The sequence below is a fragment of the Bidens hawaiensis genome, unplaced genomic scaffold (assembly GCF_021521415.1).
Source record: "Bidens hawaiensis isolate Kalapana, Puna unplaced genomic scaffold, B.hawaiensis_p1.1 tig00014729_1, whole genome shotgun sequence".
Taxonomy (NCBI): Eukaryota; Viridiplantae; Streptophyta; class Magnoliopsida; order Asterales; family Asteraceae; genus Bidens; species Bidens hawaiensis.
The window spans coordinates 140,759-157,149 of NW_027492294.1; the positions used below are offsets into that span (position 1 = coordinate 140,759).

At 32.1% G+C, this 16,391-nt stretch overlaps 1 protein-coding gene across 1 annotated transcript; it reads right to left on the reverse strand.

Moving 5' to 3' along the window:
* Positions 1-8,282: 8,282 nt before the first annotated feature.
* On the reverse strand, positions 8,283-15,650 carry LOC143547525 (uncharacterized). The gene is made up of 8 exons (XM_077038926.1): positions 15,348-15,650; positions 15,154-15,248; positions 14,188-14,291; positions 10,945-11,045; positions 9,951-10,054; positions 9,429-9,866; positions 8,984-9,112; positions 8,283-8,424 (listed from the first exon to the last, which is right to left on the reverse strand). The coding sequence occupies exons 1-8, from the start codon at positions 15,609-15,611 to the stop codon at positions 8,283-8,285; spliced, it is 1,377 nt and encodes a 458-aa protein (XP_076895041.1). The 5' UTR covers positions 15,612-15,650.
* Positions 15,651-16,391: the final 741 nt, after the last annotated feature.

Consider the following 16,391-nt stretch of genomic DNA (forward strand, 5'->3'; position numbering starts at 1 on the left):
TAATCTTCAATATGCTCTGCACTCTTCTTAAAAAAAAGAAAAACTCAAAATTGAAAATAGAGAAACAAATTAGGGTTAAGTTATATTTATTTATTATCCACTAGTTTGAGACCCGTGTATTACACGGGGAATTAATAAAAATTATAATATTTAAATATTAAGCAAAATACAACCAATAACACATAACACAATTATCATATATTATTAATACAATTACAACTTACATTAAAATTACAAGAATTACAAAACAACCATTATGCAACTATTTTACAAATAAGAAAAAATTTCTCTGTGCACTACATTTGTGATTGTGTTGGTCAGATTACCTTGTTTATCAAGAATCATAATCTTTAGCCCACACCTGCTTGTAATTCTTAACAATGCGACATATAGCTATCCATGTTAGAACACGAGTTCTTTCAAGTACAAACCAACCCTAGATAATGATTGACCTTGGCTTTTGTTTATGGTTATCGCAAAACATACTGCAAGGAGAAACTATCGTCTTTAAAACTTATATGCTATTTTGTTGTCTGTTGGAGTCAGTGGTGATCTATGGATCAAAATTCTATGTCCAATGTTAATTCCAGAAATAATTTTTGCTTCAACTACACGAGTACCTAAAGATATAATTTCTAGTCGACTACCTTTACATAAGCCTTCTTTCTGGTTAAAATTTCTAAGGAGCATAACAGGAACACCGGTTTGAACCTGATATTACAAAAACCGGTTTGTAGTTATAAACCATCGGGTTAGGACCGGTTTGGAGTTTTTTTAGCTAAATCCGGTTTGAACCCGATATTTTGGAACCGGTTAGACAATAACAGGTTTCATCCAGTTTAAAACCCGTTTGTAGCTCAAAACTAATTTACAGCTCACATATCATATTCATTTATAGCTCATTGACCATTTCATGTAATGCCCCATTGAAAAATCAATTTATTATAAAGGAAAATATGATTGTAATTATAATAATGATATTAACAGTTGTTTATGTTACAATAAGAAAGATATTTTTTCGAACCGGTTTGTCAAAAGCAGGTTTAATCCGGTTTAAAACCCGCCTGTCTATATACGTCAGCTTTAAAACTAATTTATAGCTCACATATCATATCAATTTATAGCTCAACCATTCCATGTAATGCCCGGTTGAAATTTGGAAATCAATTTATTGTAAAGAAAAATAGGAAATATCAATTGGAAATCAATATATGGTTATTAGTTACAGCCGTAATGGCAGTATCAATACATAGATACTAACACTGATCGGATAATATCAATTGATGTAAGTGTTGATTGACGTACGTGAAGACCCGAATCTATTGGTAGCATATGGTAAGTAAAAGATTCTTGGTAATGCTTTGGTTGACAGTTTTTCAAGGTTATAAAAAAAATGATGATATATACAATCTGTTAAAACTTCATTATAAAATATAGGCCTTTAAAGTGTAAAGAACCGGACGTTCAATGAACTGATCGGGTTTTAAACCCAAAACCGGTTGTGCACCTCTAGTAGCAAATGTGTCAACTACTATTTTAAAAAGGAAACGGTAAATAGCAAATGTTGTTTAATAATTTATTGTTGTTGTATAATAAAGGAAAGTAACTAAAATGAAAAGTGACATACATTTACACTAAATGTGTCAACGGACACACCAACAGTAATGGAGTCGGATTCTTGATGCTATTGAATGAATTAAACAAACAAATTTAAATAAACTAAACAAATCAAAATATCAATTGATTTGAATTGGAAATAATTATTCATTAAAAAGTGTTGATTGGCCATGGATAGTTTAAGGGATTTTTACATATTTTCCCTTTCTAAACCTTTGAAATTACATATTTTCCCAAAATACAAGTTTTTAATGCACAATATACAATGCTCTTTAAGCATGGTTTGGGGAAATATGTAATTTCAAAGTTTAGGAAGGAAAAATATGTAATATCAGTTGAAAAAGTGTTGGTTTACCATTCTTTTAGGCAATTAGCAAACCAAGGATAGAATAATAATAAGCTATTGACGAAAATAAAAGATCATTCCTTTTGAAAATTAAAGTTGAAATCTAAGCATTAGTGGAAAATAATTGAATAGAAAAAGTTCCAAAAAGTTAAATTCCCATAGAAAAAATTCCAAGCGGAACAAATCTAGATTTAATTAAAACAGATAAATTTTATTTTTAAAAGATCAATATTTTTAGTCGTCGGTATTGCTTTGACTTTTGAACAGTTATTAAGTCAAATTCGATATTTACAAGTTACAATCTTAAAAGTTAATACAATATAATTACTAATATATTAAATGCATAATTAAATTAAATTGATTTATCTAGAGGATATAGGTTAGAAAAAAAAAAGAGTCATGAGAGTATGACAAGTGACAAAATATAATACTCTTTTATTAAATTAGTAAGATATAATACACGCACATTGGTACATGGATACAAATTAAAATCAACTTTTTATTAAGCATCTATCCTTTATCCCTTAAATTCAATATTTAATTAAAGAAAAATAGTAGTTAAGACTTCCCAACTATTAAAAGGCTATCTGGGCCTACAATAATATTTAAAAGATGTTACAAATATAAAATAATATAAGTAAACACGAACAAATGAAACCTAACAACAACCGACCAACCCTCTATTTATCTCTCCATATATATATAAACCATATATTCATATTCTCTCAATTCTCATTGAGACTTACATCTACAAGTTCATTAAAAATTTCAACATATCAAACAAGACATATATACTGCATGCATTTACAGGAGCGGATTCAATGAAGCACCAGACGCTCTCATCATATCTATAAAGACCATGTTCCGGTTGAGTGTTGGCTTGAAAACCGCGGTGGTGATGGTGTTATTCACGGTGTCATTGGTGGTTCTTCCATTGATATTACCGCCACTTCCGCCTCCTCCATCGTTGCTCCTCTTCGTCCCGGTGGTTATTTTGTCTGTCCTCATGTTTTTGGTGTTTGTACCGTCGAAACTTCCACCCGAATCCGTGGTTGAAAGCCATGCAATGAATCTGGCTTGAAGAAGTCTTTATGTTGAAGTTGGAAAATTTTTGTTTCTTTTTTTTCTTTACTTACATTCTATGTATCTATTCATGTTTATTAATTTTTTTAGTTTTAATTATGGGATTAATTTAAATTTATAATTAAAGTAGCCATCAGTTTCAGTGATCAAATCAACTTGAATGTTGCAGTTATAGTAATGTCAAGATGCACGGCTTCTAATAATATCATCCACTAATTAAAAAAGTTTATCTTATGAAATATATATATATATATATACATTTTTTTTTTTTTTTTTTTGAACATTCAAGCTTTTCCTCCTACTATTTACATTATACCGCCAATGCCAGGAATCGAACCCTGGACCTCTCACCAAAATATGAAATATATTAATAAATTCAAATTCTTATATCTTTTCCCTTTTAGATAACACGCGTGTTTTTTCAATACATAATAACATAAGCATGTCTGTTATTGGAAAAACATACATAATAAAAGAGAAAAAGAGTAAACCATTATTCATTAGTATGCATTGGCGCATCGATAATATATAGATCTAGAGATAACTCATGTTTGTTTATAAAATAATCAAAACGATACATTCTTTCGAATATTTTACGAGTAAAAAATGATAGATTAATATACTTTCGTAGATAGGTCGACTAAACCCTAGAAATATCCTAGATATAGATTAAATTGATGTTACCTTAGTGAATACCTATTTGTATTACTTTATTATGTGAATACCTATTTTTATTATTTATTTATACTCTACTTGCAATTAACATACCTAACCCACACCTAAATTGCTAAGTGATTTAATCAACTACTAGCATTTTAATGAGGAAAAATAGAGGATACATTGCACCTAATTGTGGGACCAACTTTGTGGCACATCCAAGCATACATTGGCTTGAAGGATCAGCATGGTTACACCACTTGTTAAAGAACTTATTGCATTCCATAAGACATCATGTTTTCCTTTTCTAAAATCCCAATTGGTAATCATATTATTTGCAATGAACAAATTATATTTAAAACACTCCATATTATTACTTTACCCAAGCTAGTAACATGCTAATATCATGTATCTATTGACTTGGATTGAGTTAATGAGTTATAATGATGTATATATCATGCATGGATCCCCCATAGCTAACTATGTTCTAGAATAAAGATAAAATGTCAATTAAAACATTTTTGCTTTTGATGAATCTTCGTTAATAACCCAATCAAACTACCACAATATTGTGTACTCCTCTCTCATTCTTCTCCGCACGAACATAAACAGCCCTCTATTGCATCTAATTATGTTTCGGTTTAGACGTTTTACAGTTTTAGATAGTCACATTCACAAAAAGCGCACCATATATGTTAGGATTACGAATTTTGGGTAATTTGATTGTGTGTTGAGTGTATTGTAACATCCATGATCGAACTTTCCATGCCAAAATGCCAATTTTGAAAGTTCATGGACCAAATAGTCATTAAACCAAAGTACCTGGCTTAATATATCATTTTGGAAAACCTGGCCCGACGGACCGCTATCTAGTGTCCTGACCGTCCGCTAGAGGTTTGTTCACCCAATTAAGGAATCAACCATGAGCTGACATGTGGCATATGACAATGCATGGTTGGGTGACACGTGCCAATGATTCAGCAGCGCGACAAATCACTGGAAGCGACACAAACGGTCTGTCAACAGCTAGATAAACATCCAATCTGACACGTTATGGCACATGTCTAATGACAAGGACCGCAAATGGTCCGCTGCCAAATTCCCAACAATCCGCTGAGAATGGACAAGCTCGACTACAAATAACATACAAGGGATGGTCATTTGAGGTATTCCAATTCAACTTGTATGTAATGCATATATCATTGTTACATTAAGTGCCAAAAGAGTGAAAATATATATTAGCACAAAAAAAATTGCATACAATCTAGTTTCCATGTGTTTTTAACTACTTATACAATGTACTTTGATAAGAGATGTGACCAACACTAAGGTGCTGTTTGTTTTTCAGAGGTAAAATGTCAGAAGACTGCGAAACCACATCTGCCAACATCTGTAGCAGAAGAGGTGGACCAAAACTCTGCAGTCTGCAACAAGAAGACTGTTTGTTTTTTAACATCTGCAGACTGCTAAAATAAGCTGAAATTTAAATAATTAAAGAAAAATAAGTAGTATAAACGATGATGGTTCGGGTGAAATATATGACTCAAAAATCTTCAAATACCATCATCTATAAATATCAAAAGAAACTAAAACTTGAAATTCATCAATGATTTAATAATCACTATAAAGAGGCTCAGACCTATCGAAACATTGGTGCAAAAGGTTCAAAGTGCCATGGCTGCAAGGGTACCTGCCATCCTGCATTTTTGCCACGCCAGGCACATATCCTGAGCTGATGTTAACTCGAACAACATTAGATCATCACAGCCACAAACCTGATTTCATATTTCAAACAACCATCCAAAAAACCCAAATCAAATGTCAATCAACATCGACAGAGGCGGCAACCGGCGTCAGAAACCGTGGATTTAAAAGCCATCACTTCCCCACACCGGAGTACAGCCACCACACCGAATCCGGTAACAATCAGAGGTCATAAACCCTAGATTTAACAACCGTAATTTCCCAACATCGGAGAGCTGCCACCACCACATGATCGCTGCCTAGGGTTCGTAAATCAAACCCGGTAACAATCGGCGATGATGGCGGCAATCGATAGAAAAACACAGCCATAAACAAAGATTATGGTGACAACAAATGAAAAGAATAAAATGAAGAGTGAAGAATTACTGGTGGAGTCATCAGTAGCAACTTGGCTCATCACTTCTGGGAGAAGAAGTTAAAGAAGTAATAATACCAACACTTCTGGGAGAAGAGGGCGCCCAGACGTTTTTTAATGAAACGTCTTCGAAAAAACAAACACACTGCAGAGCCCAACGTCTGCGCGCCCTCTTCTCAGTGCAGACAAAAGAGGTGGAGAAGTCATTCTGAGGAAAAACAAACAGCACCTAAGCTCATCTCTAAAGATTTAAACAAGAATTCCCACTATTTTAATTTCTTTTCATTCTTTTTCAATTTGCTTCTTATATAAATCGACTAAAAACCATAAATTTTCGTTACACATTTCACTTTGAAAAGTGCATCTCGGCTAGTTTAGCTTTAGTTATAAACTTCAAGGTTTGAGCGTAAATAATGCTGATTTACTATTTTTTCTTTTTTCTTTTTTTTTTTTTTTTTGAAAACCTAACTTGAACAATTATCTTAAATGGGATTTCAATTCGGAATTACTAAACATAAAAACATATATATTACACTTAACATGGAATGCCAAAGAACAATATTTATGTTATTGTATAAATTTTGTTGTGATTTGTAACTAAAACCAAACACATATAGTTGGCATTTCAAGAATGTTTAGAAGTTTGGGGGCATGAGAAATGAGAATATGATGTGTTTTATGGTCAATTAGAGCATCTTTTCAAGAATTGGGACACCAAATGCATGCATTTTGTATTGTCAAAGTCTATACACACCATAAATAGTTGCCTTTGCCTTTTATTATGTTTCTTGCAAAGTGCATGAATCTTCATCTCAAAGTGATGCTTTTTACAATATTGCAGGAGTTGGTAGTAAATTGCCCCTCTTCTGATTTTCATGTGACGCTGATAGTTTTGGAGGAGGCAAGTTGGCCCAAAAAAAGAAAAATCTTTTTTTATTAATTTACTATTTACTTTCAATTAAATGATATCACATAGCTAGCGAATACTATTACTTTCATTCAATAAATTTGGGTAATTTTATATTTAACTAGCGTGAAAAGGATATGTCCCGGCGAACGTTACAATCAATTTTCATCTAAACATTCGCTAAACGTATCTAGTTTTTTTTTTTAACCCCACTTCACGTGTAGCAAATACAAGTATGAAGTATAAATATCATAAACTTAAATGAGAGAAAATTTTAATAGTTTATAATTTACTAATGTGTTACTTATTAATTAATACAGTTCAAGTAACCGACATGTTAACAGAAAGTACGATATACTATTTTGGTCAAAGTCAAACTAGCTGAAATTTTAAATTTAAATAAAAATAAATGAAAAACAGACGATCCAAAATAAAACAAAGCAATCAACTATTAATAATCTATTTATATTATTTTCAAAAAGTCATTATCTTGTGCTTTGTCATCTTTTTATTCTCACCTACGAGAATGTGATTCAAGTTACTAGTAACCAAGCAATATATTCACCAAATTAAATTAGAAATGAAAGATAGATGAGATTGTATTGCCATTTGAGAAAGTTGGTGTTATTCAGTTTGTCTTTCTCAAGTCTCAACTATCGACTTGAAGCTAATGAGGAGTTGGGTGGCATATGTTAAATAAGCAAAAGAAATAGGTATATAGGCTCTTATAAATCTAAACTATCATCTTTAAATTGATGTCGGTCCCAACTAACGAATTGACTACTGACAGTCTCATCTTTTAACGTATTAATTTGTTCCCAACAGTCCACGACTAACAGAATCTTAACGCTGTTATTTGCATATCACCGGAAAAACGCTTTTAGCCGGAAACGGTTTTTTAAATAATTTGAATTAATGCTTTATCTCCAAATTAAAACAACCGATGATGTCACGATACAGAAATTTCAGAGAAGATTAACATAACCAATTGTACACCTTAGACAAATCCCACATCAGTCGTGGACAAGAGGGATTCTCGGTTCATATGTAACATCTCCTCCTCTAAAATTACTAGCGTGTTTTGGACTTAACGCTAATGGACGAGAAGAGAGCATCCATAAGCATGCTCAGGTAGAAGTAGTATCAGGATGGATGACATCCTAAGAAGTCTTTACCGGGACAACCAATAACAAAGTCGTGAGTTCCTGGATGGGGCACCCATCATAGGCAAAGCAAACAATATTAGGGGTACGAGAGACGGGATGTTACAGGTTTGCCAATACTTGTTTTCCGAATACCTTTTTCTTTATTTTCTCATACCACTGTTGTATGCTACGGCTTTTTGTTTTACTTATTTACAAGATCAAAAGGGCAAGTGAGAATCTTGAACTTAGCTTAAAATCTCATGAGAACTGTGTTTTCTTCTAAATCATACAAGAGGTATTAAAAGTGATAGTGAAAACTTATGTTCTTTACTTTCAAAGTGCATGTGAATATTAAGTCATGAAAATTACATAACATCCATCCAACAAATAACAACTTTACAACTTATGTTATGTAACGCTTTGCGAACTCCTTTTGGTGTCGAGGTTCCTACAATGTTTGAAAATCGAGTCATACAAGTGGCCTATATGACTCTCGGTTTTGATGCTTAAAACAAATTGAGTATGATAAGCTTTGATTATCTTGCAGTACCTGCATGTAGTCATACACGATCTTTAAATGACATGTGATAATCATGAACATTTGGTTAGTATAAACCTAACTATAGATGAAAAAGCCGAGTTGATGACTTAGTTATGATGTATTTGCTAACCTAACTTTATAGCTTGGTTATGATTATGTGTATGAACAACCAAAGTAACCAAACCGAAACCGACATTAACACCACCCTTTACGGTTTTTTTTTTTTTTTATAAATAATGTTTTACATGTTGAAAATGTTTTGGTATAGTTTTCTTTAATAAATAACATATTAGTTGTAGGTTTTCTCCTTTATATATTGAAAGAATTGCTAGTATTTTCTTTGACAACTTGGCTGACCGAAGTAACTGAACCATCTTTTCCAGTAATCGAATTAACCAAATAGTTAATAACCAAACTAACTCGGGTGCCCATCCTTATCGTCGGGTTATACTGTCTCATGAAGCATCATATTTAAGTTGTGTTCATGATTATTATAGGAAAGACATAAAGCTTGTCAAGACCATATGTAAGGTATTTTTGTAGTATGGGATAGTTTGTAATCACATACCATACACCAGGTTGAGGTTTGAATTTGAAACCATTTGTAATAAAACGATGAGGGTGTTCAAGAGGAAGACGAGGATGTGTCATGGATATCGTGTTGAGTTGGCCATCGTTGTCCCACCAATCTTCATCCCTAATCATCAACGTTCAAATACGATAGATAGTTAAGTGTTGATGATAAGGACAATGTGCATAAAAAATGTAACGAAGTTTCTCATAACTAAAAAGGAATTTGAGAATATAATACTTAATCATCAGTTCGGATATTGGGTTTCTCAGATTTGTAATAGGCTAAATGTTTAATGGTTTAAATAATTAGGAAAATCCGTAGTCTAATATATGAAACTCGGGTTAATCAATTTTAATATATATATATATGACTTTATCATAAATGAAAGCTGATTACCTAATTCGATTTTGATTTAAAACCGAATATGCGAATCACTCACTTGTACTCCTTACAAGGGGGTTGAACATTTGTCGGATAGCGCCACTTGCAAAGCCACAAGGAATGGACATGAGACAAAATGTCACAAGTTTGCATTCTCTTGGGGACTACCTTCCCTTCAACTTCTTGTGTTGCTTTAGCCACATAGCTAAAATAATATGTATCCGCAAATGCATCAAGTTGACTATTGATTTGTATCGATCCTTGAATCGTAACGTCAGGCATCACCCAATCACTTGAAACAAAAGGGCCCACTTTTCCTGATAAGCAATCAACCAAACCCCAAAACCCTATCTTCTTTCTAGACGTGTGAAAGTGATCAAACCCAAAATTGTAGTATCGTTTGAGCAAAGGTATATCAAGCCAGTCGTAGATTGTTACCGCAAAGCAAAGAAATCTAAGCGGACTTGTGATTTTTGCAAATCTCCAGTCGTCTGGTCTAAGACACGTAATATATCATGATCAAAACATAAAAGTCATCTAAAATATAAATAACATGTATATATCAACCAAGTAATCTCACTTCATCCCGTATATGTAGGGTATTGTGCTACCATTAAACACTCCTGATATGGCTGTTACACTTGCAATCCATTTTGCACTGGTCTTTTCATACCCCTTAAAGGCCTAAAAAGATTTTAACATAAAGTTAAAAGACCTTTATTTACTGTCATTACCATTTACCACAACGTATTATAACAAAATTTACCAAATATTGGTGATATGACATATTTTTCTTAGTTATAGCTAGTTGTAGGGTGCAAACGAGACGAGCCCGAGCTCGGCTCGTTGAACTTATATGGAGCTCGAGCTCGGCTCGTTTCGAGCTCTGTTTTCAAAGCCCGAGCTCAGCTCGGCTCATGAGTAGATTCTCAAGCTAGGGCTCGGCTCGTTTACTATATATTAATTAACTTTTTTTATATTTATATATTTTTTTTTCAATTATAATTTTATGTATAAAATAATATATTATTTAGTTATTTTTTCATAACATCATATATATAAATTAATATTATTAAATATATATTAAAAAATTACATAAGCGGCAGGCTCGTTTAGGCACGCAAGCTGGCTCGAGCTCGATAAGTGAAGCTCGGGCTTAGGTTCGCTTATTAAACGAGCTTACTTTTAAGCTCGAGCTCGGGCTCGGGCTCGGTTAAGCTCGGATCGATCGAGCTCTTTCACGAGCCAATCTCGAATAGCTCGGCTCGTTTGCACCCCTACCTAGTTCCAACAAATGTTAAACAAGATTTACAAGTTTGTTACAATAAAGGGTCGAATAATAGTATATGATGATGACATAAATGTGACAACTTTTTATATTTTGATTTTAATATTTAATAAAATATTAAAAAAAACATGAAGATTGAACTCCAAAAGATGTAGGCCTATACTTTGATCAACTAATAATGTTTCATTAGAGAATATGTGGTACGCGATATATGCACTTTCTTAAATCAACGAACATGAATTTTCATATGAACTTCAATTTTAGCAACTTAAATTAGATGATCAACCTTATTGGCGAGCATTTGTTGCAATATACGAATAACTTGAGCTCCAGCGGAATGGCCAACAAAATGAATCGGGTTGTCTTCATCCCATTGTGAATATTTTCCTGTCGAAAGTATATGTTAAGAGTGGCCAGATATAACAAGATAGAATTACAAGAACAAAGATAGTTTACTACACATAGCACTCATGTGTAGACGATACACACATTGTGTCAATTGTCGATTCGAATTGTAGATCATGAAAGAGGTGAAAGAATGCTATTGAGATCATGTTTTGGATTCCCAAGGATTTAGACTAGCATCCAGTTGATTATCTTTTGTTTCTTGCAATTGAATCACTCTGACGGGTTTCTCATTTCAATAACAAGCTTTTGTTGCGTCTTATGAGGAAAAACATAATGAGAAACTACATCAAACTTATCACCTCTTTGTTATAACTTATAACTTATGAATTTAAATTTCTAAAAATATGCAATAAATACTTTGTAGAATTTTAAATTAACACTAACTTATTGCATGCACATAAGTAGGCCATGTTTTATTTATAACTAATCTATACTGTATAATAAATAAAACTTACTAAGTGTCACATGTTATCATCAAACTAAACCTTAAAAAAAATTTTCCTCCTCTCTCTCGTATTAAATACATATGACATTTTTTTTTCTTATTAATAATTTTGTATTTCATTCTTTTTACTTTTTAATCTTTCATTTTCTGTTTTAATAATTCTTTTCTGATTTAAACAATTTAATACCAACATCAATATTTTATTTTGTTTTATATAAATGTATTATATTAGTTATTAATATTAAATTTTTATAGGTAACCAATTTTCACGTTGATTTTGAATAATGATTTCAAAAATAAGGTTTTTATAAAAATGATATTATTGGATGAAGAGACAAGATTAATTTAGATTAAATTTTAATAAACTCTAACTTATTAAATATATATGATTATTTACTAAATTACAAGTTTTTTTCTTTTAAAACCTGAAAAGACAAATTCACTATTGATTTGTTCTAAGTGTTTATGTTAACTTTCACAAGCAGGTTTCTTTAACCGGTTAAAATATCAAACATGGTTTAGGTTAAAATAATTTATTATTTGAATGAGTTTCGGTCCACATATTGGTTTAAAAAAATAGACATTTACAACTTCTTTTTAATTGACTATTTAATCAACTAATCATTTATGTTAAGTTAATCATCTTAAAAATCCACAAAAATATAAACACTAAACAACATGTTTTAGTTTTTCATGTGGATAAAACAACTTATCTTTGGAATACAAATGTTAGACATTAGCGCACTATTAATCATATGATAAATTGACTTTGTATATTCTTCTATTATTGAAGATTTCAGCAATATAGATTTTTTTAGTGAGCGAGGTATACTTGCACCGAAAAATGAGGTCGTTCAAGAAACTAACAAGCGTTTGCTATCAATGTTTCTGGGAGATAAAAAATATTACCATTCTTCATATGGTATTATAAGACATAAAATGATACGCTACAAAAAAGTATTAGTTTCCTGATATTTTAAATGACCTCAAAATATAAGGTTTTCAAGTTATAGATTAGTCCTAAAAATTAATGTTGAAGTGATGTTGCATAAAATATTAATTATAAAATTGGTCTATGCAATGAAACTAAACTATATGTGAACATACAATATTAGGGATGAGCTCGGGATGGTACCGGTACCGGTACCGATCGGTACCGATCCCGAAAATCCCGATCCCGAAATTCAGAAATAGTTAGTACCGGTACCGAAATGTCCAGCTCGGTACAGGTATCGGTTCGGTACCTGTACGGTACCGGTATTTCGTGAAAAAATCGGGAAATATTACCGGTACCGTACCGAACCGTACTGGTACCGTACCGATACCGAAAACTCAAAACTTGGTACCGATTCGGTACCGAATTCGGTACCAGTACCAATCGATAACCGTACTGAAAACGCTCATCCCTATACAATATGATAACCACGTTATAGAATCCGAAATTATATCCGAAAGTAATATTGAAACTCACACTTTTATTTTTAAAACAATCATATACCGTTAGATAAAATGATTAATTTCAAAGTATGAAATTTTCAAATTTTTTTTTTATTTTGCAGATTAATAAAAGCTAATGTCAATCATTATAGATGGTTGGTTTGTTTTTGAAACAATTTATTTTAACTCATTGTCAATTATATGTTGCATTACCTAGAGTTATAAACAGAATCAACGTGAAACTATTAAGTTTTGATATACAAAGTAAAATTACAAATAAAGCCACAAATATTGTGTACCAAGAAATATTTAAAGATTTGTGAATTTTCTAACCTTTTAATTTCATATCGTGTAATTTGTAATTTGTTCTATCATTTAATATATCTTTATATCGTTTAAACATATTTTTTGTATTTTACATTGTGTTATTAATTAAATAAATTTATTTACTATAACCCGTGTGGTACACGGGTAGCCAATCTAGTTATAAATAAATTCACCGTTTATCATAAGATTTTTTTTTTCATTTTGTATATGAAATTGAGTTGGGAATCCCCTAATATCTAAAGAGCACTATGAATAGTGGATAATCACCTATATGATTAGCCCTGGTCCATTGTGGACAAAACGTGATTGGGTGTAATCAAAAAGGATTTGAATAGCAATTTAGCATCACAATTCACAATTGACAAAATGAACATGATAGATGATAAAATTAGTGTGTCCCACCCATGACCCAACTTTATATAAATTTAAAAAAAAATTGCTCTTATGTTGTGTGGAAATTTAATTTTTATACATTTTTTTCAATTTTCTTTTATGAAACTTTATATAAAACATTTCGATTTATCCTTACTTCCATTATCTAAAACTTTGACGATATTTAGTTTCAATACAAACTTTATGACTACTTCTTATTTAACATTATGACTACTTCTAATATAAAGCAATCACCTTGATTCTAAAAAATAAATGGACTACCCTTTTAGTTAAAAAAAAATAAAATATGAGCCTATATATTGTTTAAAAACTTATCATTTTAGTTAATATAGTATTAGGGCGGGATGAGCAAAACAGATACGGTATCAGTACAGAATAATATCAAGTTTTGAGTTTTTGGTATTATTATTTTCTGAATTTTGCCTTTAGTACCGGTACCAAACCGAACATTTCGGTACCGGTATTGGTACCAAGAATTTATGAAAATCGTAAGAAATGTAGAATATAGACGCATTTCACCTTGCTCATACACATGTCCAAATTGTGAATGACCATAAGCCTTGCTATGTTCTTCACCGTAATCAACTCGTCCTCCATTTAAGTAGTAAAACAATTGACGTGCCCTACAAATTCCAATCATTTTACACAATCAAACAGGAAACCCATTACCGTGAGGAAACCTATTTAGTCAGGTTTCAAACTTTAGACATTAAGATCTTAAGCCTTAATCATTCATTCGCATATCTAATTCATGTGGATTAAACATTGATAGAAGCTATTGAGTACAAATTCTACACATTAATTAAGAAAAATAAACTTTTGTTTAATTTCAGTCTCAAAAGTATTTCAAATACTTGGGTCGTCCCTGAGTTTTTGTTAATAATTTATTTTCCTTTCGAGAATGGAGCCAGATTTTTATTCGTTTTGGGGCTCCAAAATGTTTATGTTGCCCCTAAGTAATTGTTAATAAATTCTAAAATTTGCTCGAATCGGATCCTTTCGATTTCTATATCGAAGATATACTTACGAAGTTGTTCCAATTTATTGATTGGCATTAACCCTAGATCGTTGCCCCTGAGAAATTAATCAATACTTTCTACTCGAGCTCCATCGCAAACTATTTACATTACAATTACAACCCAATAAAAAAAGAAGGGTTCTAGTAGAATAGAAAAACGACGTTGAGCCAAGAGCACCTTCATTCCTATATAAAATGGTGGATGTAAGAATAAGAATCCACAACGGATCGTGTCCTTCAAGTCGCACGTAGTTTTCTACCACATCGTTTTAAACGAAGTTTTACCATAACATTCCTCTAATTTCGAACCGGTATGGAATTGATTCAATTATGGAATCATGAATAGTCATTGGTTCAGTCGGTACAGAGACATAGTTATTTCTCTTTTTTCTTAGCTACAGCTACATAGATAATCAATATTTTTATTCAACACTTTTTTAGGTACGGTTAATGAACGATTTAAAAACCTATCATAAAGACTGGTTAAAGCACCGAGGTCGGGATTAAAGAACCTTTGATGCATGTTTTCAATCCCTCCAAAGTAAGGCATGCCTCCCATTTTCTACACATACAACAATGAGCAAATTGTTTTCGATAATTAAGAGCATAAGCATTGTTTGTGGCGGATTAAGCTATTCTAAAGGTAAAATGGCGTATATACCCCTTCGCCAAATCCAAAAACGCCATGAACCAAAACGATGGGAGCCACATTGTTATTTCTTGTGACTAATCCATGTTCATCTTTGCATACGTTACCTTTCTCCTTTGAAGGACTAGAGAAAGCATCGTATGCTACTCCTTTACAAAACATGCAAACTGCAGATATTAATGCAAAGTTAACAGTGATCATGGTCCATGTTACTTGACGAACTTCAAGTAACAACCAAGATATTGTCGTTGAAACGCTTCTGAGATGGCCCAACATCGATCTACACGTGTTTCCTTGTGATTCGTCTTTGCGACGAGAATTATGTAATGGGAAAACTTCAAGAAAGTATGATCAACACAAAGGCAAGTTTCTATTTATATGGATTGAATTTGAAGCAACTAGTTGTGGGATTTTCTTTTCAATATATTTGGCAGAAGTAATAAATGAAAGATAGGTTTGGTAATGGCTACTTGGTACATTCTTAATTGGTGTTATATATTCGGTTTCAAATTGATCATATTAAAAAAGGAAATGAATCTAAATCATTTAAAATTGAAAAGAACTATATAGTTGGTTTTAAACCAAAACCGAATTAGATAATCAGTTTTCGGTTCGGTTTCCAGTTCTAGAATAAAGTTAAAACCAAGGAAGGCGAATTATATGTATTCGGCTATAGTATGGATCTTTGTAATTTGTAGAGCTGATTGAGCACAGCCCTTGCAAAACCAAGGAAGCCGAATAACCAGAAATTTGAATCGATGCATATCCATCTTGTTAAAATTCAGGTTTTTCAGTTTGAAGCAGAGACCAAACCACCAAACCAAATTAGAATTTGGTTTTCGGTTTGGTTTTGCCATCTTTGAATTCAGTTTGGTTCATTTTTCGGTTTCAAATGAAATATATTCAAAATGAAGTAACTGAAGCCCGAACCAATAAACACCCAGCTTCATTTCCATTCAACAAATATTAATGTATCTACCTCTCTACACAATGGCACACTCTTCGTACCCGGTAGAGGATAGACGATCCTTTTCAAGCCGTCATGATTAATAATAC

Bases quoted from the DNA above. Each gene is read 5' to 3' on its own strand.
- LOC143547525 (XM_077038926.1), bottom strand. From the start codon at position 15,611: ATGTTGGGCCATCTCAGAAGCGTTTCAACGACAATATCTTGGTTGTTA. The intron at 14,292-15,153 runs GTTTTTAAATCG...TGGAATTTGTAG, and splicing joins TTAACCAGTCTTTATGATAG to GGCACGTCAATTGTTTTACT. The intron at 10,055-10,944 runs GTTGATCATCTA...AAATCTTTTTAG, and splicing joins AACAAATGCTCGCCAATAAG to GCCTTTAAGGGGTATGAAAA.